Source organism: Neopsephotus bourkii, unplaced genomic scaffold (assembly GCF_033783945.1).
Source record: "Neopsephotus bourkii isolate Nb327-2 ecotype Australia unplaced genomic scaffold, CSIRO-AGI_Nbou_v1 NB_168, whole genome shotgun sequence".
Taxonomy (NCBI): Eukaryota; Metazoa; Chordata; class Aves; order Psittaciformes; family Psittacidae; genus Neopsephotus; species Neopsephotus bourkii.
The window spans coordinates 17,357,858-17,384,763 of NW_026900684.1; the positions used below are offsets into that span (position 1 = coordinate 17,357,858).

At 36.8% G+C, this 26,906-nt stretch overlaps 1 protein-coding gene across 3 annotated transcripts in view; it reads right to left on the reverse strand.

Moving 5' to 3' along the window:
- Positions 1-26,906, reverse strand: part of ARFIP1 (ADP ribosylation factor interacting protein 1) — a 43,068-nt gene that overhangs the window by 1,765 nt on the left and 14,397 nt on the right. The window contains exons 3-8 of one of the 3 annotated variants that reach the window (XM_061374372.1): positions 23,887-24,001; positions 21,069-21,140; positions 19,520-19,629; positions 14,612-14,833; positions 10,967-11,124; positions 8,198-8,372 (exon numbers count right to left, since the gene is read on the reverse strand). In XM_061374372.1, coding sequence (XP_061230356.1) covers positions 8,198-8,372; positions 10,967-11,124; positions 14,612-14,833; positions 19,520-19,629; positions 21,069-21,140; positions 23,887-24,001 — 852 coding nt within the window. Of the gene's footprint in view, positions 1-8,197; positions 8,373-10,966; positions 11,125-14,611; positions 14,834-19,519; positions 19,630-21,044; positions 21,141-23,886; positions 24,002-26,906 lie in introns of all 3 variants that reach the window. The other 2 variants (XM_061374364.1, XM_061374380.1) reach the window with 2 other exon arrangements.

A 26,906-nucleotide genomic window follows, 5' to 3' on the forward strand; every position in this document is an offset into this window, starting at 1 on the left:
GCATAACAGTCAATACCAACTCAGTATGCATGGACCAAAAGCAATTCACTAAACAGCATGTTATTTAATATTGAACTCTTGATGACAAGTACTTGATTCCTTGAAAGTAGATACTAAACCTCTGTTTAAGGTACCTACCTGCAGGCCAAATGCACTTCCCTGGCGCAGTACATAACAAATACATTATCTAAGGATACTTTTATTTATCCCCCTTGCAGACAGTTGCTGTTTTCCAGCTCAGGTATAACTAAACCAAATGAAACCTGTTGTTTGCCCAGCGGTATTTCTTGTCTATCTCCTGTAACACAGTATTATTTAAAGCCCATTGGTCAATACCTTGACTATTAACATTTGTGCAAAGTAGTCATGAAACACACAAGTCATAGCAGTAGTCAAATCCTGGGGAGAAGACCACAAGAACAGCTGGAGGGCATCACTGTTTTTCTCTTCCAGACTAGTCCATGATTACAAGCTAGAGCACTAATGAAGCCAAAGTTAAAGTTATGTTTTCATCCTAGCACACCAGTAAACTTGAAGTTGTGAATGAACAATGGTATGACAAGGCATCTCTCCAGTTTCTCCTGCAGCTAAAACCTGTCCTTTTTATTCTTTAGTGCAATCTCAGCCCAATACAACCTTATTCTTGCGTCAGAGTCCAAATCCCTAAAGTGGCGGCCCTGTGCCTGTTTTCAGCCTACAAGACTTCGAGCTCAATAGCATTTTGCCAACAAGAGAATAGAGGAACAAGATGGCTGACTGAGCCCAAAGGAAAGATGTGGCAGGTAGCAGATTAAGCTTTCTCTATTTGGATCATGCCCTCATCTCTCAGCAGAGTCCACAAAGGACAGTCTACTCCTGTCATGCTGGGAAGTAGAAGTGTCCTTAGGCCAAGGCTGACCTATGCCTACCAGTTGTCCATGCCTGTTTTAACAAGTTACTGAGCTGACATGCTTTTCTTAAATGCATACATTTCTGACTCAATACAGAAATACTTTATTGCCCTCATTTAAGAAAATATCTCAAATGAAAAAAAATCCCAACATATATTAGACATGCCATACACAAGTGTAATATTTACATTATTACACAGAAATGTAATAATATACTTTTAAAACAAAACACTTTGATAAAAAGCAGGCTGAGCATGTGTGTGTATGCATGCATGCATGCAGGTGTATATAAAAGTTTCAGCACTACAAGTTGACATTTCTGAGTACACAACGTTTTTGAGAGGTTGGTTTGTTTGGCTTTTTTCTGAATAGTCTCATTTCACAAATTTTGCCCATAAACTGAAAACTCTACAGAGCTCAGTATCCTACTTGTGATAACCTCTTTGGTGGTCAAAGCTGCTCTGACAATTTGAAAACTGGTATCCCCGTGTTTTACCCGCTAATAATTCAGGCTAACTTAATTAATATATGTCAAAGAGGAGGCTTTTTGCCTCATTAATGGTGTAATACAGGAAAAAACCCAACCATGAGAGATATGTATGGTTAGAAAGGAGTTCATTGTGCATATCATATCTTGAGACAATGTTTTTTCCATTTATAAAAGACATCACAAAATTCATCACGTACCGATGTTTTAGCATTTAGGAGATACAGAATTTAGCTAGCTACACTTCTTCAACATAGTTCAGCTTTTCTGAGTCATAAAAGATGGCCTCTTTTTCAGTTTGTGTGGGAGCATATGTCTATAAATACACATTTTTTTAAATCTACAAAAATTTTCAGCCTCAAACCATTATGGAAAATGTCACAAGTGGAAAATGTCACAGCAACTTAAAGGGTTTGCTTTTAAAAGTTTAGAGTGCAAAAAAGTTAGGAGGTACAGACTTTGCTTGAGCAAATTCTTTCATCTTTGTCAGGCAAGACTTCATGCAATCCAAGCTAGGAATTCTAGACAGAAGTACACTCACTGTTGTAGCATATTATTAGAATTCTATAGGAGTTTTATTCATACTGTTTATAGGAACTCAAATAAAACAGGCGTAATTAATCCACCCTCTCAGCCCTAGTTCATCAATTTGAAACCAAAATTGGTACTTTGTTAGTAGCTTCTAACACAAAGCTTCTGTGAACTGCCCTGAAGTCTCAGATAATTGTATAAATTCAGTCAGATCTAGGGTCAGGTATGCGTGCACGCACACACACAAAAAGGCAGGAACTCGCAGTGTAGAGACTGATGGTTTGGACTGAGAAAACATGTTCTGTTTTGGTGGGGTTTTTTGACCTGCCAGAGCTACCCCATTGTATGAGGTTCTAGCCGGATCATTGTGATGTAGATTTTATGATTGTTATCAAATTCGTTGCAGAGGTAAAAAGTGTTACAACTTCTGCTAAGACTTCAGCTGCCCGACACTGTACAAAGCTCTGCTGAGCTCTACTATGAAATGCCAGCCAACTATAACAGAAAAAACTGCATCGCAAATCACCTGATGCCCACTGCAAAAACACCTGCAATCTCAGCTGAGAACTGGACAAGTATTCACTTAAAGCCAAGTTCAAACATAACCAGTTTTCCCACGAAAGAATCTCAGCCTTACCCACTCCCATATCCAGACACTGATTCCTACTTCCACACTATGTTTCACCTTAGCCCTCTGTTGGCAAAACATTCATGCAGTTATGTAGTCAGTTGGATCAGGGAACAGATCTAGATTAAAACTAACCAGACAACAACATACTTGCTTTAACCTGGATCAGTTCCCCAATCTGATTCTCTGCGCAGCTGCAAAAACACTTCTGTAAACATAACAGAGAAGGCAATGTGGAGAAAGGGATAGAGGATGAAAGGACCACACTTTCTTGCAGCAAAGCTTGAAGTGACTGTTAGACTATGGTGCTAAAGGCCAATCCTTGAGGTCTGTAGCACCTATTCCAGCAAAGAAGCATTGAAGATTTGCTTTTCAATCAAAGAACATTAGTGGTATGTTGCTAAAAATGGGTTCCAATGTATGACTAGCATGCCTGTCAAAAAGCCATCATGTTTTACACCTGGACAGCATTTAAACTAATTGTTCCTTGTTAATTAACTACATACACCTATTTGTTCCTAATTACAAGCAGAGTAAGCATTCTGTAATAGACTTGGCAAACTTAAATCTCAAAACAAAACTGAACTTTATGGATAAGCATAAAAAAATGAGCATGCCCTAAACAGAAGATTAAAGTAGATACTATAGGTTGGAATTAAGCTTTCACATTTCCTCTGGATGCTCTTAATATTTCACTCATAAAGATTGTCCTCTTTCCCCCACCTCCCTCTGAACACCAGATATTTTGTGGCACAGAAACTACAGATTTCTTTACAACCTCCTCAGACTGTTTTACCCACCTCAGAAAACAGAAAGACTACCCCTTTCTAATCTCTGTACCTCCTCACAGCTATCATAATCCTTTCCCCTAGCTATCTTTACTTGAAGTTATTTTGCCTAAACAGTTACATCATCTAGGTTACTACACTGCATATTGCTTTCATTTGCAGAAGCAAGCATTTACACATCCAACTCCAGAACTACAACTCACATCAGCTGATTCAACCTCCTTCTGTACACAGAATAATCAGTTCTGACCTCAGGATCAATTACTATAATAGAATTAACAGAAACCTTGTATATGGTGGCTTTGCAGACAGAAACTTGCAGCTTTTAACTGAAACATTAACGTATAAAACCTAGAGGGAAACAAGGAGACTTGCAATCACATGATGCATGTTTTCTCCTAAATGTACAGCCCAATCAGAGACCACAGCCAGTTAAACTGGCTTTATAGTTCCTTTGCAGTGACATCTTGAATCACCTCCCAGTTTTCCCTGCTCTCTTCATATGTCATGCTTAACCAAATATGGGACAAACGTTCTGAGTGTGAACATAACCGACTGCATCTAGTGGAGCTACATTTACAAAAGAACATCTAGGATTCTGTTTTGACATAAATTTGTCAGACAAAAAAAGATTCAGTTTACTCTTTTTAAATGTTCAATATTGGTCAGATTGTAATAGCATTTATTGGGAGGTAATAATGAACGGATTTATCTAATCTAAAATTAAACCCTAAATTGCTTAATTGCTTAGCTCGGAAGGTTTCATTACACAATTCTGTTTTCAACACAGAAGCGGTAACAACAACTAAGCTTGAGACTACACTGTACTACATCCTGCATCAATATTTACAGGACTTGAAGTCAAAAGGTTTACAATCTACAACAGAAAAATTATATGGCTACTATACCATTTTCTTACCTAAAAAGACTTTTGTAATTAGACACAGAATAAATATTAATTCACATCCAGATCCAGCACCGTAACAATATGCATTAAGAAAGTTGAGGACCAGAGATCTGCATGTTCTAGTATATAATAGTATCAGTCTGGCAAGGCCATGCCTTGATACAGCTGCTCAAATACTAACCTTCTATTTCCCTTGCAATAAGCCTGCAACAACACAGGCTTTCTAATACAGGCTACAAAAAGGCTCTTTGTGAGAGACTGAGTAAACCCAGCATTTAGTCCATCTGATCTTCCTTTATTTTGATTCTATTAAATGGGCACCAACATGGACCTGCTACACAAAATGGCAAGTTCCTGTTACTAAGAATATAGCATCAGTATAACTAGTATAATTCCCTTTCCAGGACTACTGTTAACAGCTTCACAATACCAAAACTGCCCTTCCATTTGGGATTCAGCATCATCTAAGGTCTTCAGTTTAAGCCATTTCCTAAAAAGTGTACTACTCCCACAGCTGAAGTAGCTGTGTTGTAGACACACTCATAAGACTGTGCCCATTGTGTTCTTTCTTCTTTCTTCCTTCTCCTTCATGTTTGGCACATGCTGTATTTATAGAGGTTTAAATTATGATGGATTGTTATCATGTACCTTTCAAAGAAGTGGATCATCTGAGATTATTAAATCTAACTGAAATTAAAATGTAGTTCCTATACTTACTGATCCTATACTTATTGAGTTAATAATCCTTTAAAACGTAATAAGTAACTGACTTAAGAGGAATCACACTTTATATGCAGCTAAAAATCAAAAGTAATGTTTGTAACAGTTACATAGTTGTCTGGCACATCAGTTGTGCATCCCAAATTCTTATTACTAGCTGCAGGACAAATATGAGCTCTTAACAGGACCTCCCCTTCATTGACATTAATGATAATAAAAAAAAAATAATCAGCTGACACCAGAAAAAGGAATAAAGATGTCAGATTAGTACGAACATTACCTCTCAGATAACCACCACCTCCCACTACATCCCAGGAAGCAGTCTGGGAACAGAAGAACAAAAACTACCAGAGACAAATGCAAGCTCGGAAAAAAAGTGCTCATGAAATGAAAATTTACAGTCAGGATTAAGATTACATTTTGTTTACTATGGAGAGTCCCATACAACAAATAGAAAATACCAAAGTAAAGTTTACCTGAGTAAAGTTCTCAGTAATTATATTTAAGCCAGTATTTGACTGTAAAGGAAGTCCCTTCTATGGCTTATTTGGGAAAAAAAAAATTACATACACCCTTTAGTAAATATTTTGACATATTTAGTGTCAAAACTGAGAAATGTCCACCAGTGATAAAAAGGCTTAAGCATGTGAAAGTTCCCTCTGTATTAATCTAAAAGAAAAGGCAGGAAGGAAAAAACAATCTCTTTCAGAAACAAAATTTGTAGGCTGTGACTGCTAACAGGATGCTTGGTCTAATTCAAGACTGTCACTACGAAGACAATTCCTTTAGTGTTCCCTAAATTATCATCTATTTTACTTTTTTAAAACATATGGAAACTTTTTTATTCGAGATGGAAATAAAATGTTTTCATCGTGCAGCTTTCTTATCTCTAGAAACATAAATTGATCAGTCTCCCATGCAGTTAATGCAAACCAAGAGGAAGCTGGGTAAGTGCTATTTTCAACCAATCTGAACTTAAGCCTCTGAATTCCTGCACAGGAATCAAACCATTTCAACAGAAGTATGTTATATGAGTAGCAAAGTAGTTAGTAGAAAATAAAAAGAAGGGGGGGAGGTGGGGGGGAGAGGGGGAGAAGACGCACCTTCAGTATACCCATTTTCAATCTAGCACTGTTTTAAAAATCAGTTCTTATGAGCGTTTTCTAATTCAAGCATAAATATCAACATTTAGATTAGACTTCAGCTTGTTCAAGAATATGAATTTCAATACAGATTTTTTCAATTTGAAAGTTAATGGGCTACAAAATCTGCAAGAAACATACATGAAAAGTCAGTTTTCAATCATCTAATGATCTGGTTCATCAGCTCTTAATTGGCTATGTGGTCCCAGACCCCCGCTCCTAATGCAAATGCCCATATGAAGTATCAGTGCTCACGAGCTACATTTTTAGCACGTATTGTTTTGGAAACCAAAAGGTTTGTTGATTTGCTTCACTTTTTATTTCTTCTCATCTGTTGACAATTCATGAGTCTTCAGTTGCCATTTGGGGCCACTCCTATGTTCTCTGACAGGCAGCTGTTACCTACATACAGATAAAATCATAGAATCATAGAATAGTTAGGGTTGGAAAGGACCTTAAGATCACCCAGTTCCAACCCCCCCTGCCATGGGCAGGGACACCTCACACTAAACCATCTCACCCAAGGCTCTGTCCAACCTGGCCTTGAACACCTCCAGGGATGGAGCATTTACAGCTTCCCTGGGCAATCCATTCCTGTGCCTCACCACCCTCACAATAAAGAATTTTTTCCTTACATCTAACCTAAACTTCCCCTGTTTAAGTTTTAACCCATTACCACTTGTCCTATCACTAAAGTGCCTCCCCAGCATCCTTATAAGCCCCTTTCAGATACTGGAAGGCTGCTATGAGATCTCCACGCAGCCTTCTCTTCTCCAGGCTGAACAGTCCCACCTTTCTCAGCCTCTCTTCATACAGGAGGTGCTCCAGTCCCCTGATCATCCTCAAGGCCCTCCTCTGGACTTGTTCCAACAGTTCCATGTCCTTTTTATGTTGAGGACACCAGAACTGCACACAATACTCCAAGTGAGGTCTCACAAGAGAAGAGTAGAGGGACAGGATCACCTCCTTCGACCTGCTGGTCATGCTCCTTTGATGCAGCCCAGGATATGGTTGGCTTTCTGGGCTGCAAGCGCACACTGAAGCCAGCTCATGTTCATTTTCTCATCGAGCAGCACCCCCAAGTCCTTCTCTGCAGGGCTGCTCTGAATCTCTTCTCTGCCCAGCCTGTAGCTGTGCCTGGGATTGCTCCGACCCAGGTGTAGGACCTTGCACTTGGCATGGTTAAACTTCATAAGGTTGGTATCAGCCCACCTCACTAATTAACTCACACTGAAAATGTTACTCAACTGCTAGATATGAACAAACTGATAAACTACTATCTTTTATGTAAGTTTTGACCATATTTTCCTTCCTCTGAAGACACAGGAAATACAGTCAGAGATTATTATAACCATTTCATTTACTATGAGTACGAACGAAAATGAGATCTTGAAAAACCATCATTTTTACATCTATTTAGAAACAATTTAGAAGGACTTGTTTATCAAAGAAAGCACAATTTAAAGGTGAGTTCCGCCTGGCTACTCTATTTTTGGCTGGTAGAATAAGAGGGGTAAGAATCCTATCATTAAGTAGGTATAAATGAAATGGTACAGTTGGAATAAACACATATGGGAAAACCCCTTCAAACCAACAGTTCAAAAGCCCTATTTAGAATTAAAACTATAAAAGGCATCAATTACAGAAAGTTGTATTTCTCAGTTCAGGCTTAGTTCAGGTTATCAGTTTAAAGAAAGCTTAATTTTGAAGAAGCCTATTCACAGTTCTCTTACTTTCTCTGTGCATATCCTCCCTGCCAGTGTTGGCAAATACAAGTTTTAACTCAATATTAAATTGTAGTTATATGATTCATTTAACCATTAAATGCGATAAACTAGAAAAAGAATGCTTTACCAAACTTGAAAATTCCAGTATTAACAACTTACTGCCATGTTTGCCATTTGTGGCTAGAACAGCTTGATAAGGAACTTCTGTTCTAATAAGGTGTCCTCCAGCAAGAACTCAGAAGATGCAGCTTATTTTCTTTGCTCGTTCTACTTTTCAATTCAGATACACTTTAAGATCTAACAACTAAAGTACTTCCAAAAAAGCAGAAACGTACAGGATAAAACTCCTAAACGTATAATCAGAAGTTGTAGCTTACCTTATTTTCTTCCAAAAATTTCAATTTGATAGATACATCATTACGCATTTTGTCGTATTTCTCTTTATGCGCTTGAAACAGTTGCTGTGATTGCTCAATCTTTGGCAGAGTGTTTGCATCGCGAGGGCCAAGATTCAGCTCTTCTAGGTCTGTTCGATACGCATCATATTCAATCCTGAGATAAAAGAGGAGGAGGTAAAAACAAAAATTATAAAAATCTAAAGGTAGAGTGTCTTCAAACCAGACTTCAGATACAGGGCCAAATACAAGAGAAGGCGAACAAAACAGTCGAGAAGAAATAAAAAGCTGGCCAAGTTTTCCCCCCCTCCTCCTATTCATCAAGCAAAACCACCACTGTATAAAGCTGCCTCAGAAAGTATCCTCCCTCTTCTGTTGCTGTCTTGGCCACATCCTCCCAACCCTCTTGTTTTGTGCTGGCTTCAGTGGTCAAAGCCTTTTCTGCAACATCTCGGCTTATTAGCCCAGATAAAGGTTATCATTCTGCTGTTGAATTAGTACAGTGAAAAGCTTGTATTGAGAACAAGAGAAGTACCAAGAGAAGGGCAGCCCCTTCAAGCAGATGTTTTGAGCAATGGCTCACTTATACGAAACTCTACGCTGAGACTTTTCCAGCATGCTCTAGGCTTCTCTGTATGCATTACCTGGAACAGTTTTATAGTTCTTCAACAGTTAGTATTGTGAGAACTTGTCTGCCCTACAGATAAACAGGCTGCAAAGAGATGATGCATTATTTATACTCTACTAAGGGCCTTATTTTCCTAGGGAAGTCAGACTCTACAGAGCAGTACCACCACTGAAAGAGATAAGGGAAAAGAAGGACAGGAGCTTAAGAGTAACAGCTGGGTAAGTATTTAAGCTAACTCTGCGCCAAAGGTATATATCCTACTTCCAGATACGACAGCTTAAAACTATTTTCTAGTTCACTCTTGCCGTCTCCAAATTACCTATCCTGGATACCACTAGCAAAACTAGAATTAATGTTACAGTATGGGCTCTTGCCTGCACGTACCTGTCAACTTTTTAACTGAAACAGCTAGTCTTCATATACTACTATTTATTTTAAAAACTTAAAAACCTCCTTGATATGATTCCATATATTAGACTGTACCACTTCATTACATCACTAGAGATGAACCAGTCCTATCTTCTTCTCATTTTAATGGAAAAAATGAAAATTTCTTTAAATCATTTTTAATACAGAAGTTTGAATATTCAGTTTGGTTTTCGAAAACTTCTTTTTTTCCCCCAAGACAGTTTAAGTTAAGCTTTCCATTAATCAACATCTAGCATTTGTTAGTGAGAAAATGTTAGTAGTTTAAAGATTGTATCACTAAATTAATCTTCTATTTCCCAGTGTTACATATAAGCCTATGGAATACTGGATCCTTGCCACATAAACTATTTTTATATTTTAAAATATTATCGCAAGTGGATGAGACAAACGTAGTAACAGCTTCTAACCTTTTTCTTCTTCCCCTTATACAACATGTGCTCCTTTGTTCACAGCCATCTAGTACCTGACCAGGTAAAGCAACAGACAATAACCAGAAATCACTCCAAGGTCATGGGCGGCCCTGCCTAAAGCCACACTCCTTCCATATTTCTTTGCAGCTTCCAACTAATGGCACCTGGCATCTCAGCATACGATACATGCCAACTTTAATGGAACAAACCAACCTATTTCTAGCTTTTCTAATACGCTTTCTCACAGACATATCTAAAACTGGAAGTAAACCAGGATTAAAAACTGGTTAGAGAAAACAACTTCTCAGTTGGTGTAACTGCTCTAAAGTAAAATGCAACATTTTCAGAGGTAAAAGGAATAATTATTCCCAGGGCTCTTCCTGATTCTCATTGCCACTATGATTCAGGCTTTATTTGAAGAGCTTATGACTTAATTCCAAAAAAGTAACAAATAGGGAGTTGATAGGAGGAGAACTGAATGCTGAAGTACAAGTGAGGCCAGGGAAGAAAAGACAGAAATAACCTATTTTCACATTGCCTATCTAAATATCAAAACAGTAAGTTACTATTTTGCTTATAAATAAGCATTAGAACAGAACAATCAAAAAGGTGAGGAAGAACTTAAACTCATGCAGGTTGCATTTCTTTTTTACTTGAAAAATCACAAAATATTATAAACTACAACCTTTGGAAAATCAACCCATTTTATCCTATTAAGTCAAAGAAAGAATGGAACCAAGCATCAGAAAGGACAAGTCCAAACCCAGGCTTTAGAGTACTTTGCCACATTCGAAAGTGACCTTCTCCAGAGCAGGAAACCCATTATCTACTACTACATGTTACTCAGTAAGAATTTTCTTCTTTATTTTCCCCTTTCTGACCAACTTCAGCGTTAAAACTGAAGCATGAACTGCACATGTTGTGCATCAACAGGAGAACAAGATTAAATGTTTTTCAGTCAAAGAGATTCTTTTACCTATTACAATGTAGCTGGATAAAAGGGTTAATCTTGCATGGTCACGCTGCTTAGAAAGCCACCTTAATCTAGCACAAGAAACTAAAATAATTACTCCTAGAGTAATTTACATTTACACAGCATTTACAGAACATTTGAAGATACGTGCAATGAGGCTTTTAACTGTAAATCCTAATTATATGTGATGTGTATTATAAGGTTTTTATCTGACAGGTTAGTCACTCAAATACAAGGACTCAGATGATGCAAAGTCTGTAGTTTCCTGCAGATTAGTTTGTAATGAAAACAGCTAAACGTAGAATAGCTACCTGGCACTTTCATACTGTTTCACAGTCAATAATGTATCCTCAATTGTTTTATTCACCAATGTATTCACACTGGCAATAAAAAAGTTAATAGCCCCAAGAAGAGTTTCTCCATTTTTAGCTAGAAGTTTCTGCGTATCTGCATTGTAGCCAAACTCCTCCTATAAATAAAGAGCAGAGAAAACAAAACTGTGTATCATTGAAAATCGTAACATTCATCAGCAACTATATTAAAAAATACAAACACACAGATGCAGCAGTTTTTTCACGTCTGTTTGGGTATGGTTATGATTAAGCATGTATGATTTCAATACAATATTCAGTTCACAGTTTTTTTATGAAATCTAACATCAATAAACCCTGGTTTACAATTCTGTTACCACACATGATGTTAAATCCTATTTTATAATGTGATTTTTCTGCATTTGGAAGTCTTGAATGTTACATAAAAGTAAGTGGCAATGTAATCTTTACATTGTCATTCACCAAGGCTTTAATCCAGCATCTCCCACATTAGGTAATACTTTAATACCCACAGAGACACTACTACATTAAATACAGTAATATGACTAAATTCACAGGGGCATACTGCATTAACTAGCTATTAACTTTTGTTCTTCCATTCTGGAAAAGACCATTATAAAAAAACCCCAACATCTATCACAGTTTAACAGGCTGTAAATAATTGAAGAGCAGAGCATTATAATGAATAGCAAATAAAAATCATAATGTAGCTAAGCCATACATTTCAAAGTAACAAGGGTGAAATTATTTCCAAGGCATTTCAATCACATTTAGATATGTTTGTTCATGTCTTTTTGTTAACAGCAGTGTAAGCCTTGACCAAGTCTGCAAAGATTTTCCTAATGTACTGATGCCAAATGAGCCCAATTATTATATTTATGTCATCCATATGGCATCTTCATACTCTGCAGATGGGATTTCTCACAAGAGTACAATCTCTGGCTGCAATGGCTGTAAAACACTAGGTTCATCATATTTGGAACTTTGTCTTCTTAGGCTTGCACACTGCCAACAACTGACTCAGAAGTGCCTTACTCTCCCAGTTTCCTTTAATCTATCTAGAACATGAACAGCTAAGCTAAATGTATTTCATGTTAACATTAACAGCCTCAGGAAGGTAAGAGTAATGGGCAATAGTAAGGGGAGAATCCTCTAGAACAGGAAGCACAGTGGAAGTGAGCAATCCAAAGCAGAAGAAAAAAGGAAGAGAACTTGGGGCAAATGTTCATGAGCTAAACCCTGTCACCTTTGCTTTGCTTCTCGCTTGGGTGACAAAAAACAGCCAGCCAAATCACTACAGATCTTGCTGAGATAAAAACAATAGTCTTTTTCAGCTGGTTTTGTTCTAATGTTACTATGTAGCTGGCAATGTAAGTGCTAGCACAGGAAAGAAAGGAGGATATAGGCAGACACAACAGCAGTAGGACCACCCTTTTCAGCCCCGTTTGGTCCCCTCTCTTTTCCCTCCCACAGGCATGACTGCAATTAATTTTCCAGCTGGTCTTCCTACACTACAGACCCAAGTGAGCAACATTATCAATTTAAAGGAGAGGGTTAAGGATGGGATTGCAGTGGCCTCCACACTAGACACCAAAACTGTCCTTCTGCTGGTTTGTACAGTTTCATATAAAAGCTTTTGAGTTACGTCCATCACTTCTGCAGATACCTCTTACAAAACAAACAGGAGGAAATCCTTTCTGTATCAGAAGTTTACACTCAGTTCATCCTCTATGCACAGGTCAATTAAAATCGGAATTCATATGTCTATATAATTAGAGGCACATAAGCCTGGAACCAGGAGTTATCTTTATATCCAGATGAGAAACAGCAAAACATTTGCATTAAGTAATGCCTCTGCAGATACCACTCTGAGACCTCATTTTGTAATCATGTATAAAGTAAGAAATATTACATTAAGAATCGGTGTGGGGTTTTTTGTTTTGTTTTGTTTGGTTGTTTTGTTTTGTTTTTTTAAGGCTTATTTGTTTGGTTGTTTTCTGTTTGTTTGTTTTTAAAAACTTGCGTACTGTTACCACATTAAACATTAAGGACTAACTGGTCAGAAATTTTACTTTTAGCCTTGTACAAGTTTTAGAGGCAACAATGCTATCCAAACATCCGAGAAGAACAGGCCAGGCTACAGATGGTAATACAGTACAGATTAAACAAAGGGGAAACACAAAGAGGAAAGAGACAAACATCAGGCAAGTCTCCAAGTGGCAAAGGTTAGATAACTTTTATTACAGCAGCAGAAACCTTTATTTGATTTTCATCAACAGCCCCATTCAATAATCTACACAAGAGATGAATGAGTGAAACAAATTCCAAGACCAGTACAAGATGCTGAAAGAACCTGGAAGAACAGTTTCCCACTAGAAGTTACAAGCTATTCATGGAAAAAACCCAAAACAACCCACATTGATTAAACAAGAGCATGATGCCAGATTTAATCCAAATTTCAGAAAAAAACATCCAGCTTCAGCAAATACTTCATAATAATCACTCAGTTCTGCCATGTGGTCATGCTCACATTTGTATCAATAGTAAACTGCTGATTAAAAACTCTTTAGCAGATTTAATTTCTTAGCTGCTAAAAGCACTCTACTTTCACAGGTTTTATTCTGTCAAACTAATATTCAAAATTCCTGTACTCCAGTGCAGGAGTCTCAATTTTTTTTCAGGTAGCTATCAATTAAAAGCTCCTCTATGCAAGCATGAACTCTACTTCCTCCCTTAAAGTAAACTCAATAGGAATGGACAATCATGAAAAGGGAAAAAATAGAGTTTTAAGTTTAATAATCACAAAGATAATTTGGGCTGTTTCAGCAGCTATGTTTTAGGGAATCATTAAACCCATTAAAACTGTTTTTCCAAAGGATCAGCAGCAGTATCAAAATGCTTTAGCTCTGGAAGTACAGAACAATCAATGTAGAAGCAAGCCAGCTACTATGCTTTGTATGCAACATCTACCTTCTCTCTTTACAGCAGACAGTTTTATTAATCAGCAATAAATGTGCCAGTGTTACCTAAACTTTCAAACCAAGGATTCATAACAACCCAAGTGCAGATAGGTATCTAAAGATTGCCTCTCTTGCTCAGAAGCTGCAAACAGTGTTATGAATACAGATTAGTCCTATTAGCAGCAAAATTCTGATTAAAAAAGGACTTTGAGATGAAATCTCAATGCTTAAATATGCTACAGAAAAATAATTTACTCACATTCAATGTTCACAAGTGAAGCAATGTGCCCTATTCTACTTACTCCCAGGCATATTCCTCAAAGACATCCTGTAATTGAAATGACGTAACACTCTGGAACACTTTGATGACATTTCATTAGAAGCAAAATTAATAGTAAAATGCATCTTCCATACAAAGGAAAGTTATCAAGTTCTTGAGTCTAACCACCAACTAAAGGCGTTTAAGAAACAATAATGAACTACAGTAATTTCAATAATTTCCTATAGTCTTAAGTGAATTACATGAGGTTTTAACACAATCTGTAATATATTGTTAACTATAATGTTTAGAAAAGTACTGCTAACTACTATGTACCCTGCACAAGTCAATTAAGGCTTATCTTCATCTCTGCCATTTCATTTTTTAACACTATAAAAGTCTTACATGAAGTTCCAATGATTTCAAACTCAGGTCAGCAAACGCGTCTCCAAGTTGCCTTTGGGTATGTACCATCTGGAAGAGCTGTGTGGACAGCGTCTGCGCCAGTCTCAAGATATTTTCGTATTTCTTTTTGTTATCTCTCAATATTTCTATTTGAGCTTCTAGTTCCAGATCTACTGTTCTTGAGCCACGACCCAATTTTTCAGAGATGATCTGCCGTGTACACTGGGGGGGAGGAGGGAGAAGAAAAACATTAAATTATGAAGAAACAAGTATATTCAACACAACACAGCATACACCCATTTTCAGCTTCAAGGGACGTATAATTACACACAATTCTTTCACAATCGCCCCTCCCAATGGAAGTTTGCACAACAAACTGAAAAAACAACACACTCTTTAGAAGTTTATCAGGACTCAGCAAGAACAGTTGGACAAGTCTCAACTCCTACTAAGATGAATATTCAGGTTAGCAAATCAAGAGCATAACTAATTGTTTCTCAAGTAAAAGAACACTTATCTCTTTTTAGGTTTGGTGAATCTCATTAAGTTAAAAGAAGCTATGGAGTCCACTGAATTAAAGCCAGTTAATGAGAGTATTACCAGTTTTGCTTAAAAATATCTAATTAGTGATCTTCTGCACTTTTTCTACTAACCATTCAATTCCAAATAATCCATGATATGTTTTCCAAACTGGTTATTTTGTTGGGTTTTCTTGGGAAGGGGGATGTAAGGAGATGATGGTTTTTAGCACGCTTTTTAAAGCTGACTAGGAAACTGGGAACTCCTACTGAGAAATACTCAGTATTTCTATTACTATTAAATAGCAATTAAATATTAAATAGTATTACTATTAAATTAATTTCTCATTATTAACACATCTTTAAAATGGAACTGATCATGTCAGAAAGACCTAATACTTCTTTTCACAAGTCTAATTCTGAACAGATTTGCAGTACATTAACACAGACAGCAGAAAACATGCTTTTACAAGGCTGTAGACACTTTCACCCAGCCAATGGCTGGGACAGCTCAGGCTGCTACCACATTCCAATTATCTGTGACACCTTCTCTGCCAAAGATTTGAGTGTAACTTGGCAGCAAGCCTCCCAAGATACACATTGGGGTTTCCATTGACTTGGACATATGAGAAGCCATTTGCAAAGCATACAATGCCATACAATTTCACTATGGAAAGCAGGAAATATTTACTGTTACAGTAAGTCACTTGAAGTTAATCTGTGGTCCCAAGAGTTGAAGAGATAACCAGGTTAAACATACAAAGAAACAGAATTACAAGGAAACAAAGTTAGTAGTGAATGACAGAACTGCTCTGAAGTGGCTTAACCTAAGTGCAAAGCTGCTATTTTGTTAGGTGAAATAATGCTGAAGTCTGTCTTATATCACATTTCCCTAATGTATTCCATCACTGCATTTCCCAGGGTTTCCAAATTTGAGGACTTCAGTTAAATCCAGTCCTTACTTACGTCCAAAGGAGATACACATTTTATCTCCTAGAATTTTTATGCCCTTTCTAAATTTAATACACAAACACATGAAAGGTTCAAGAATGATCAAACACAACAAACTGGTCATAATCACAAGCTTTAGATGGGAAGGTACAGACTATCTGGGCTACTTCATTAGATTCAAACAACAAGAAAGAGCACAGCCCATCTTGTCTGTCAAGAATCCAAAATTTGAGAGAGCAAACGAATCACATCAAGACAGAATACAACACTATTACTAAAGCCTGCAACAGAAATTGCAAAATACAGCTTAGCAATAAGTGTGGTCAGAGCATAAATAAGCATTTCACTAGAAACTATGGAACCAATGGACAAATTTGGTTATTTTCCATAAAAGATGGAAAATACCCCAACCCCCCCTATGGAAATGCAAGAGAAAAAACTGACTCATGGAAAGCATAATTTTTGGAAGCAAAAATAAATTACAAAGGAAAGACTTATTTTCAACAAAGGAGTATCTGCTTCAGAAGCTACAGCAAAACTAAAAAAACCCCAGCAGTGACAAGTAAGAAAAAATAGTACTTGGAAAGACTTACACTGCCTGCTTTGTTACACTGAGATGTAGCTGAACACTGAGACTGAAAAAGAGCAATTGACAAAGAAGAGGCACCTATCTGTTTTGATTTACTCTGATTCTAAGTAGACTAGTACAGACCCACAAGTTGCTATATATTCTCACCAGCAAATGGAGAGAATTCTGTATGTGAATTCCATTTTGCATTGGTTTAAAGAACATTGTCCTGAATAAGACTACACTCCTCAAAAAGAAGTCACACAAGACAAAGTTTAAGAAAAACTACTTCAAAGAAAAAAGCCCCAAAGTACACGTACAAGAACTATATTTTAAATTGCATGTTAAAAGGCAGAGGGATGTCACTGAATTTGTCTCAGAAATAAATGTTCCACTAGTAGCCCAGTATTAGAGAGAGGCTTGTAAAACAGGTATATTGGTTTTCCTCCTCAAAAGTTTAATTGTATGAAAACCAAGAAGATACGCTTTTTATTAGAATTGCTGAAAAACAAGAGGAGTCACAACTTTCCCATGCCTATGTCTTTGCTAAACTGAAAACACCTTTTTCATCCAAAGGGGAGACAAGAGAAGGAGAAAGAACAGAACAAGCTTTTGCCATTAGATTATGGGAAGAAAGGCAATTTCATTTGATCCAAAGTCACAATTACTAGAGAGCGTATGACTGGAGAGAGTGAGAATGGACAGTAGTTGCTAATGCAACAGAATAATTCTACCAAGTTATAAGTTATGTGAAAAAAACAGTCTATGAGAATTCATGGTTAGGCTAGACAGAAGAGCAGCTTTAACCTCCTGTGATTTTTTCAATTGGAAGCAGTTTCTTTAAACAAAAGTAAAAGTGGGAGATAACAAAAGCAATTGTTTCTCATTCACAGAAAAATATATGGAATGAAAAACAAAGTACCCAAAATAAAAGCATACTTAATCATCTCTTCACAGATGGGTATAACTTCTGAATGTATCCAATAACATAGATTTCACAACTCACAACACAGATACTTTCACAGAGGAACTACTGTCAGATTCCTAAAGAACTTTCTAACAGCAAGTTTCCCCACTAACGCCACTTGCAGATTAACCATTGGTACATTGAATAGCATGGATTTCAGCTCAGAAGGGTTCAACTGCTGACTCTCCACTAACAATTTACTCTTGCCCTTTATTTCTCCATCGTCTAACCTATGATCAGTTAGCTATTATGAAATAAGGAGCAGACTTCTTCCTACCTTACAGCAACCAAAACAAGCCAGTATATCCACAAACTGAAGGATTGTCCTTAATCAAATTAAACAGACTTTTTTAATGTAGCCTACATATAAAGTGTTTTCAAATGTACAGCGTCTCCAGGGACATTTGCATAACAGTCCCTCAAGTCAGAACGTAATCATAAGCTCTCTGAACAATCCTATTCCTCCAAAAAACCTCTACAGAAGTCAGTATGGGACTCCAGAAAGATAATAACTGATCTATCTCCTTAGGCATATTTGGAAAACAACAAAAAGCTTATAGATTTCAAGAAAACATACTAATTTAGTTTCCTGAAAGTGCTAGTCTTTGTTTGCTATGCCATAACTGGTGGGATTCTGGATTTAGGGAGAGGGAGGTTTAAGCCAAGAAAGAAATCTAAAAATGTAGACTTCGCAAAGACTACTGCCCAAAAGTAATGTTCTAAACAAAGACCTGAGACCACTTTTCCCATCATTTTTCACCCGTCCTCTGTTGTTGCTTCATGTGTGTTTTCAATCATTCTGTGATTGAGACACAGGGAATTTTTTAGTTTTGTTTTCTAAATTAAGGCACAAAAAAGAGCGAATAAGGTCAAGTCCTCCCTATTTCATTTGTGGTACGGCAGATTCAATCTCAAGAGTCAATGTTTCTTAAACACAGAGAATTTTAAAGAACGGCTTCAGCTGAATAACATGTATTCTGATCAGGCCACAGCATGCTCCAGGAGTAGCTGACACCCTTCTGCAGCTGCCACAAAATTCAGATTATAAGAAAAGCAGAAATTTTAGAAATCATTTAATTAGACATAAAGATGCAAAGTGTCAAACACAAAGAACAGCATAAGCATTTACTAGTGGGTAAAAATGTCTGCATCCCTGCTTCCCATCCTCACTAGGAAGGAAGTTCCTATCAGGACTTAAGAACACAGTAGGCATTGAGGCCTGTGTTCTACAAAGGAAGTTTTTTTCCACAGGTTCATTGTTTTCAGGGTTTGATGTAGGTTCCACTGATGCACAACCCACCTGCCCACACTTCTGTCACTGAAGTTGCAGGCATAACAAAAAGCAATTTTTCAAAACTGGCCTTTGTTTAAAACTCCTGACAGTAATGTATTCCCTGAATATTGTTCCTTACCTTATGGTTTTTTAATGAGTCACTTCTAGCAAACTGCTGTGCTTAAAGCACCTACTCTTTTTTATTTTGTTATTATTTTAACTTTTCCAAATCCCAACTAATCACAAAGAAACACCATATACAAAACACACAACTGAAGCAACAATTCCAACACTAAGAAAAAACCGATCAGCAAATAGAACAAAACCAGCAGAATAGCAATTAACAAGTGCTGAAATCTGTACATTCCATATGTTGAAGGGGACATTAGAAATGCAATATTCTTAACCTTGTTAAATCAATAAATACCTATGAAAGTTTTTCCACTTAAACCCAGGGATTTGAAAAGGATGCTACACTGGGAAGAAAACTAAGCCTTCTGTATGCATTCTCACTTATGCTCACTGTAACAACAGATTACTTTCATACAGTAATACAATACGTGGGAAGCTGTTGTCCAATCTAGCAGCAAACTCATTTCTAGAAAACACACACACAAATCTGTCCACTTACCTTGTAAGTGTTTAGGCTCCACCTTCTCACCAATTCCAGTTTCTCCATTGCCGGGTTCTTTACTTCATCTGCTAACACAACTGGTCCACTCTTCTGTTGGGCTCTGCCCCCTATGTCAGATAAAGAAAATCTTCAAGGCCTTGCTTTTTGCTTGTTTGTTTTAAAGGGTTAATAGCAGGTATGGAAGATTTGTGCAATTTCACATGCAAAAGCAGAGCAAGGTGATAGTAAGAACTGTGGATGAATATGCAGACTTTCAAAATCAGCTCCAGAAAGAATTATTTAAAAACTAATATAAAACCTGTATGTATATCTCACTATTTCACCTAATAATGGGCTGAATAAAGCTTACCTGAATGCATAGAATTTTACTAACCAACCTTAAACCAGCTTTTTAGACATGTTTATTACCTTAATCTATGTTTTAAAATTCCAACAGTTGGACACCCTCTTGGATTTAGCCAATGTAAAAAGCCTGTTTACAACCTGCAGACCATTACATAAAAATTACTGGCATATAAAAACTGTTGACACAAAATACAACTAATAAATTTCAGAGCAGATTTTTTTAATCTTTTACAATGAACATCATCCTTCCCAGAAGACATATTCAGCCAGAACTTATTTATTTCAGCTTTATTAGCTCATTGCATTAGGAAGAATTAATTCTATGAACCACCAGCATAAAAACAGCAGTGAAGATTTACAGTCATAAAATATCTAGGGCAAATTACCACACATCAATTGCCAATACTTAGCATTTTCATACTAGTATGGGATATCGTGGGATTCGAAGTTTTAATTTTGCAAAAATATTTCCTAATGTCCTAAATAGCAAGAACTGCAAAGCACTACCACTTTTAAGCAGTAGTTTTATTTATTCTTGCACAATTTTGACACTCCTGCTGCTACTTAAAGCCACCTTAGCCTTGCCAGGTGACTCTTATTTATGTAAATAGGTGTTGGAAAAAGGTCTATACAGATGCCTCAAGATACTCCTTTAGCATCAAGCTCTACTATGTTCTTTACATCTTCAAAATGCTGTGCAAACATTAAGTAAGTAATCCTCTCAACACCCTTATAAGGTGACTGAATAGGTTTTCTCCTTTTATACAGGAGGAAACAAAGATGTTAAGTAATTTGCCCATAGGCACAAATGAGTCAAGTGGCAAAGGGTGTTGTGAATTTCTAATGGCCACCTCATATTCAATTCTACTGGAATATGTGATCATTTTGGCAAAAAACAGCCAAAAAATTCAGCTTAAATCTTAATGAAAAATTTTAGTTACTCCCATTTTAGCTACCGTTTGTTATTATTAATATTTGGTAATTATAGAGGAAAAAGCAGCATACAGGAAGAAAAGCAGAGGTTACGCAGTGAACTGTTAAAGCCAGAGATGAGAGCCACCAAAAACCCCCGCAAGTTTTATTTCCAACTAACAGTAAATCAAATTATTAGAGACATGAAGGAGTTAGTACAGTGTCAGCAGAGACAAGGGCGTTTATCCATCCAGGGCTATGATACCTGTGGGAATAATTAAATCACAACCTTGTCCAGCCAGTCTGCTAGCTGCTGCACTGCTAGGAGATATAACAGATGATTTGGGTGATGCTGAGGAACCTGAAAAGGGGACATATTTAACCATGAAAATCCACCTCTTGTCTTAGAAGGTAATGTACACTTTCACACAGACAGATTTGGGGTTTATTTGGGGTGTGGGGAGGGCTGATGTTTTGTTTGCCTGTCTTATTTTGGGGAAAAAAACACACAAAAACATTTGCTTCAGCAACACACTAAATAGAAGCATTCAAAGAAAAGTTGCTGGAATTTGATGGAAATGGTTTTTAAGAGGTACAGCTGTTCATGTGAACTACTCCAAATTTTCATGACTTAATCTTTTTCTCTAGGTCATTACTGTCAAACTGTTTTTTGTAACAGTAATCAAAATACAACTGACAGCTTCATCAGTGAAGTATCTACTATCAACAGAAAATTCCATGGAACATTGTTATATAGAGCTTCCACAGCTGAAACCTCATTTTTCAGTTCTAGGTAGATTTCACTCTGCACTGTCCTCAAATGCTAAATCACAGCATTAAGGGGTGAAGTAAATTATGAAATCTATGCCAATTTCAGATATACTTGATGAACATCTGCTCCTAAGTCTGTGTAAATACACAGCAATAAGCTATCCTGGAGATAATACAAGCCATTAGCTGTTAAGGTGTAATCTCCTTCCCAAAAGAAAGATTCTACAGCACTGGTTTGTTCTCTTCAAAAAGAAAAAACAAGGAGCCAAAGTGACCTGCTCCATGCGTGCTCTCTAAGCTGTTCTAACTCTATGCTTTTCAGAGCTTTGCCTTCTTTCCTATCACATAAATGTGAAGTAACATTCTTCTAAAATTTTCAGGACTTATAAAACCAAACAAGCAAATCAGATTTTCCTCTGTAGTGATGTGTAGGCATTATACAAGGGGGAGCTTTTATTACTTTTGTTGAGAGATTCTGAGATAAGTTAGGGCTGACAGCATGCTGGAGGAAAGGAAATCAAACCTAAACTCTAGCAGTTTCAGCAAAATTTAAGTTACCAGTAACACAAAAAATATCACTCAGTGTAGCTGAATCAAGAATCAACTTCCACCTTTTAAACATACTACAGAGCACTACTAACATGGGATATGTGACTCCAATGATTTGGATCCAATAGCACAGAAGAGATGAGACCGAAAGATAGCTCACTTGCTGCGTCCTTCTGCAGTGATACATTGCATAAGAGCTGCAACTGGATTCATTCAGGCATAAACGTTTAACTGCAAGATCCTGCTAAAGGCCTAAAGACTGAATCACTTCAGCAAGCGAGCCAAGACAAGCAGTAAAAAAAAAAAACCTTATAATTTGACAGAGTATTTATTAATGCAGCCTATGCATGCTTCATCATTCAACATCCCCCAAATCTTACAGGCCCTTCCCCTCCAGTACTGCCTGCTTTGCATTCAAAAATGAAGCCCTGATAAGGACACTCAAACAGAAAACAGAATTTTTAGAAACAGGGCAATCGTTTTACTTTTGTCTATTGATTCATAAGAAGTCTGAGTTTTTACCACTTCTCTCTCTCCGATTTAGAGCATTAGGAAAAAATATCCTTGGAGGAAAACTGTGATACTTGTTAAAGATTACATGTCTAAATCTCATTGTTTGTATACATAAGCTTTCTACAGAACATATGAATAAATGTATTAGTGTAGCCTCAAACATATCTTCAGACACTTTTTCCTTTACAGGCTCATGCACTTGACAGATACAAAAGTTATCCTGCTAATAGAATACAGAAAGGGAAGAATGGTGAGCAGCTTAGCATCTGCCCAGTTTTTAGCTCAATATTTTGTTAATTTCAAAGAAACCACAGCATTCACTTTGTAATATATGCAAAGTACAACATGTAAATCACTGTTTTCAGAAGCACAGAATTTTAACAAACAGGAAATGAAACAACATGTAAATTCAATCTACAGCTACAAAGAGACTTATTTTCACAGCTGTTCATTTGAGATCATTTCAAGCCTTTCAAATTCAGAAATTGTCAAGGCTACATAATTCCTTCCAATATCACTTTCACATACTCTGTCATGGCACTCCACTATTTTTACACAGGTGGGAAACACTGACATTACTGGCTTGTTTATCACTTGTATTTCTCATTGTTTTATACTAACTTAGATTCTCTGAAACATACATTAATACTTGCACAGTGAATTAAATATTAATTAACTAAAATCCTTCTGCTATAAACAAGTGCAACTCTGTGCTGAGAAAATCAGAACAGACACTTTTTCATTAGTTAATGCCTGGAAAAACAGACCAGAAGCATTATGACTCCTAACAACCATAAAGTAATACACGCGCTATAACACAAAAAACAGACAAGTCTCAGGGGCAAAGAGGAATTCCATTCATTAATCTCCTCCAAGTGAACTGTGTATCAAGAAATAAACAACTCCCCAGTCATGTTTCAAATCAGAACAATACCTGCAACATTTAAATAAAACTTCAATGCAACGTAACAGCAAAATTCTCCTGTCTAACACCATTTCAAGGTGCTCAATGACCTCCTTTCCTGTAAATGCAGACCAACTTAACACTGAGTAGGTTCCAACAGTCCCCCGACAGACACTACAAGTGCAGCATATATCCTCTATTTTAACCCAGCTACCAGAGAAGATAAACCAGATTGTCACTAATGCACATCTCAATGTGTTCACTTACACCAAGATGCTCAAAGAAGTTAGAGGGCACTGTCCTCCTGTCAATATGAAAATATGCCTAAAGATTTTAAATCGAAAAATAAAGACAAAAAAAGCCCAGTTACCTTTTCCTGGAAACGGTCCTGCCTCAACGACTCCCTCTTTGGTGCTGTCAAAGCCATGAGATGTTATTTTGGTTTCAGAAAGTCCAAGTTCAACTGGTAATGAATGTTTCAAGTCCTTGGAAATATATGAATAAAATTGGAAAGTCAATGTTTAAGAAAGATAAAAGTAACTCAGAAGTATTATAATGCAATTCCAGCAGCTCTCAGACAGGCACTTTTTGCCTTTAGCCTGGAACATCTTCACTGGTGTCACAGCATTCTACCACAATGCACAAATAGAACATAAACAAGAAACACTAATTATAGCCTGTGTATTTATTATGGAGTATTTTTTTTATTGATGAACAACCAGAATGCCATCTCTTAGAGCAGCAGTTACCAAAAATGGAGCCCAAAACATTTGTATGTAGTCTGAAGCTGGTCCAAACAACCACATCGGTTTAACAGCATTTCCAGTTAAGAACTTATAGGTGTGCAGAATGACCCAAAGCTAAGTGCAGATGGCATCTTATAAAACCAAAAATGTGTAAGCAATTATCATAATGGTAAAGCTAAATCAAATAAACAAAAGGCATTGAGCAAGAAATTGCTTTAAAATTCACAGCAACCTTTATTTCTACAAATAGCACACGAAACCTCTCTAATATTTGATATGGGAGAAACATCCAAAAGGCACCATCATTTCAACAGCTTCCTTGTGAGCACTTAGTCTACATTTCACAGCACGAAGTTGCCATTTGCTTCTGTTTGCTTTTGAAACTCATGGGTTTAAAATTGCCCAAGATCACCTTGTTTAACTTCTGAGAGGCAGATTAAGCAGTACAACCAACTTGCAGGCAACTGAAGTCTTCACAAAAACCCAAGCAAGGACTAGTACTGAACTACAAATTCATACACCATAATTCACATACCATCCTAATGCCCAGTTCTGCTATCTCGCCCACCTCTACAAATGACTCCCAAAGGTTTCCTTGACTATTATTTCCAGCCATCTCATTGAATTTTAAGCCCCTGGTATTATGGAATATATTTAGAGCTTTAAAAAAGTTCAGATATTCAAAACATTTTAAAACCACTAATTAATAAAAGCGAAAGCTGAGTGAAATACTACTCAAAGTAAAAGCAAAATGGTAAAACACACTTCAAAATAATTAAGCATCAAAAAAATTAGGAAACTGGCAGTTTCTGGAGTCATGTACTCTTCTGCACCCCCTCTGCTTCCATACAGAGGCAAAAAAGATGACAAAGCAATAGTGAAATTTGCAGAGAAAAACTATATGTAGCTTTAAGCTGTCAGCGTCTGGACACATGCGATAACTATTTATGATATAGGCAATGATCTTAATTACAAAGAAAACGCAAGCTTTAAAATCCAATTCATGTTTGACATATTACTGTAGCTGCTCCATGCACAAACCAGAAGCAAGCTAGTGCCTAAGAATGATACTGCCTAGAGGCTCAGATTGTCAGGAAGTGACTCTGGATCACATCCCCCCAGACTCAGCTGTCTTTAGTTTAGGACAAACTCCTGGCAAGAAGAGAAAAAGAAGAGCTACAAACATGAATTCCAGCAGAACAGAAATATCGTTGACATCGAAAACCCGGGATGTTACTGTAATCAGAGCAACCTCCATCTATAGCTGTACTTTCACTCACATGGAATAACTATTTAAGAATAATTAAGCTGTATTTGTGTATCTGAAGCATTATACAAAAAAAAAAAATCCAAACAAACAAGCAAAAGCACACTGAAAACCCTCAGAATGAATAACAAATAATAGTCACATGCAGAACCCGATGGCACAAATTAAGTGTATCAAAACACTGGATGCATTACTGTTTTCAGGCTTCACAACCGACTTAACACTGGTGCATCCATTTAAGTACTTGCAGTTGGTGGTATGCCTTTGCTTCAACTTAGTTTAGCTAACAGACTGAGTCCATTTAACTCAAAATCTAGCAAGTCACTAAGAGCTGAAAAAGCAGAATGACTTGAAAGAGGATAACCAGACTGCAGAGGAGAAGATACACTGAGTATTGATTTAACAAAAAGGACATGGCATCAACTCTTTTTTCTTTTCCTGAAGGCACCTTGGCACGTTGTATAGCTTTTGGAAATATCTAAATCTGTAGCCAAATAAACATAGACAGCTAACCTGCTGAAGCATGTTCACAATAGGAATCTAAGCAATCATCTGTATTTAAGGCTAAAATGCAGAACATCTGCTTTGTAAAGACAAAAGTTTATGTCTAAACTTAAGCATTTGTACTACTTCTGTACATTCAACTTAATTCTAATTTCAAGCTAAACACAGGCTGAACAAACTACACTTAAATAAACCAGAATATTATAACACATGCATCTCTTAAATAAAACCCCTGGTATTTGGAGCATGGAAATTATTAAGATCTACAGTTGTGTTTATATACACATCAGGGTATTTACATAAATATATACATATATATGTATAGGTACACAAACATACTTGTTTAAAGAGAGCTATACTTTGTTCATTGGCAAAAAGGCAAAGTCCAATATAACGAACTGGTTTCAAACCCATTTTAAACAATTATATTAACCAATTGAAATACACTCTGCTGAAGAAACATAGCCTTGCGCATGAATTTAAGAGAAAGATTTACCATTTGTTGGTTTACATATGACCAGAACTGTCATCAAAAATTCAGTGATCATCAAATACTACCTTTTTGTTGTTCATAAACATACAGGTTACTGTTCAGTGGAGACACACTTCTGTATGTAAGCTTCAAATTTTAACATGTCATTCTTGTAACATGCTTGCTTTTTTATTTTTTACACAAGTGTAGATAAACAAAAAGAGCTACCCCAAAATCTGCAATCATTCTGACAAAGCAGTCTATCCCTTCAATAATTTACAAAGAATAACTTGGAAACAGCCTTAGATTGAGAAAAGACATGCACAAAACTTCACATTCATGAGAAGGTATGATAGTACTTAAGGAGATTTTAGAGTGGTAAGAAGGCAACATGAAGATTT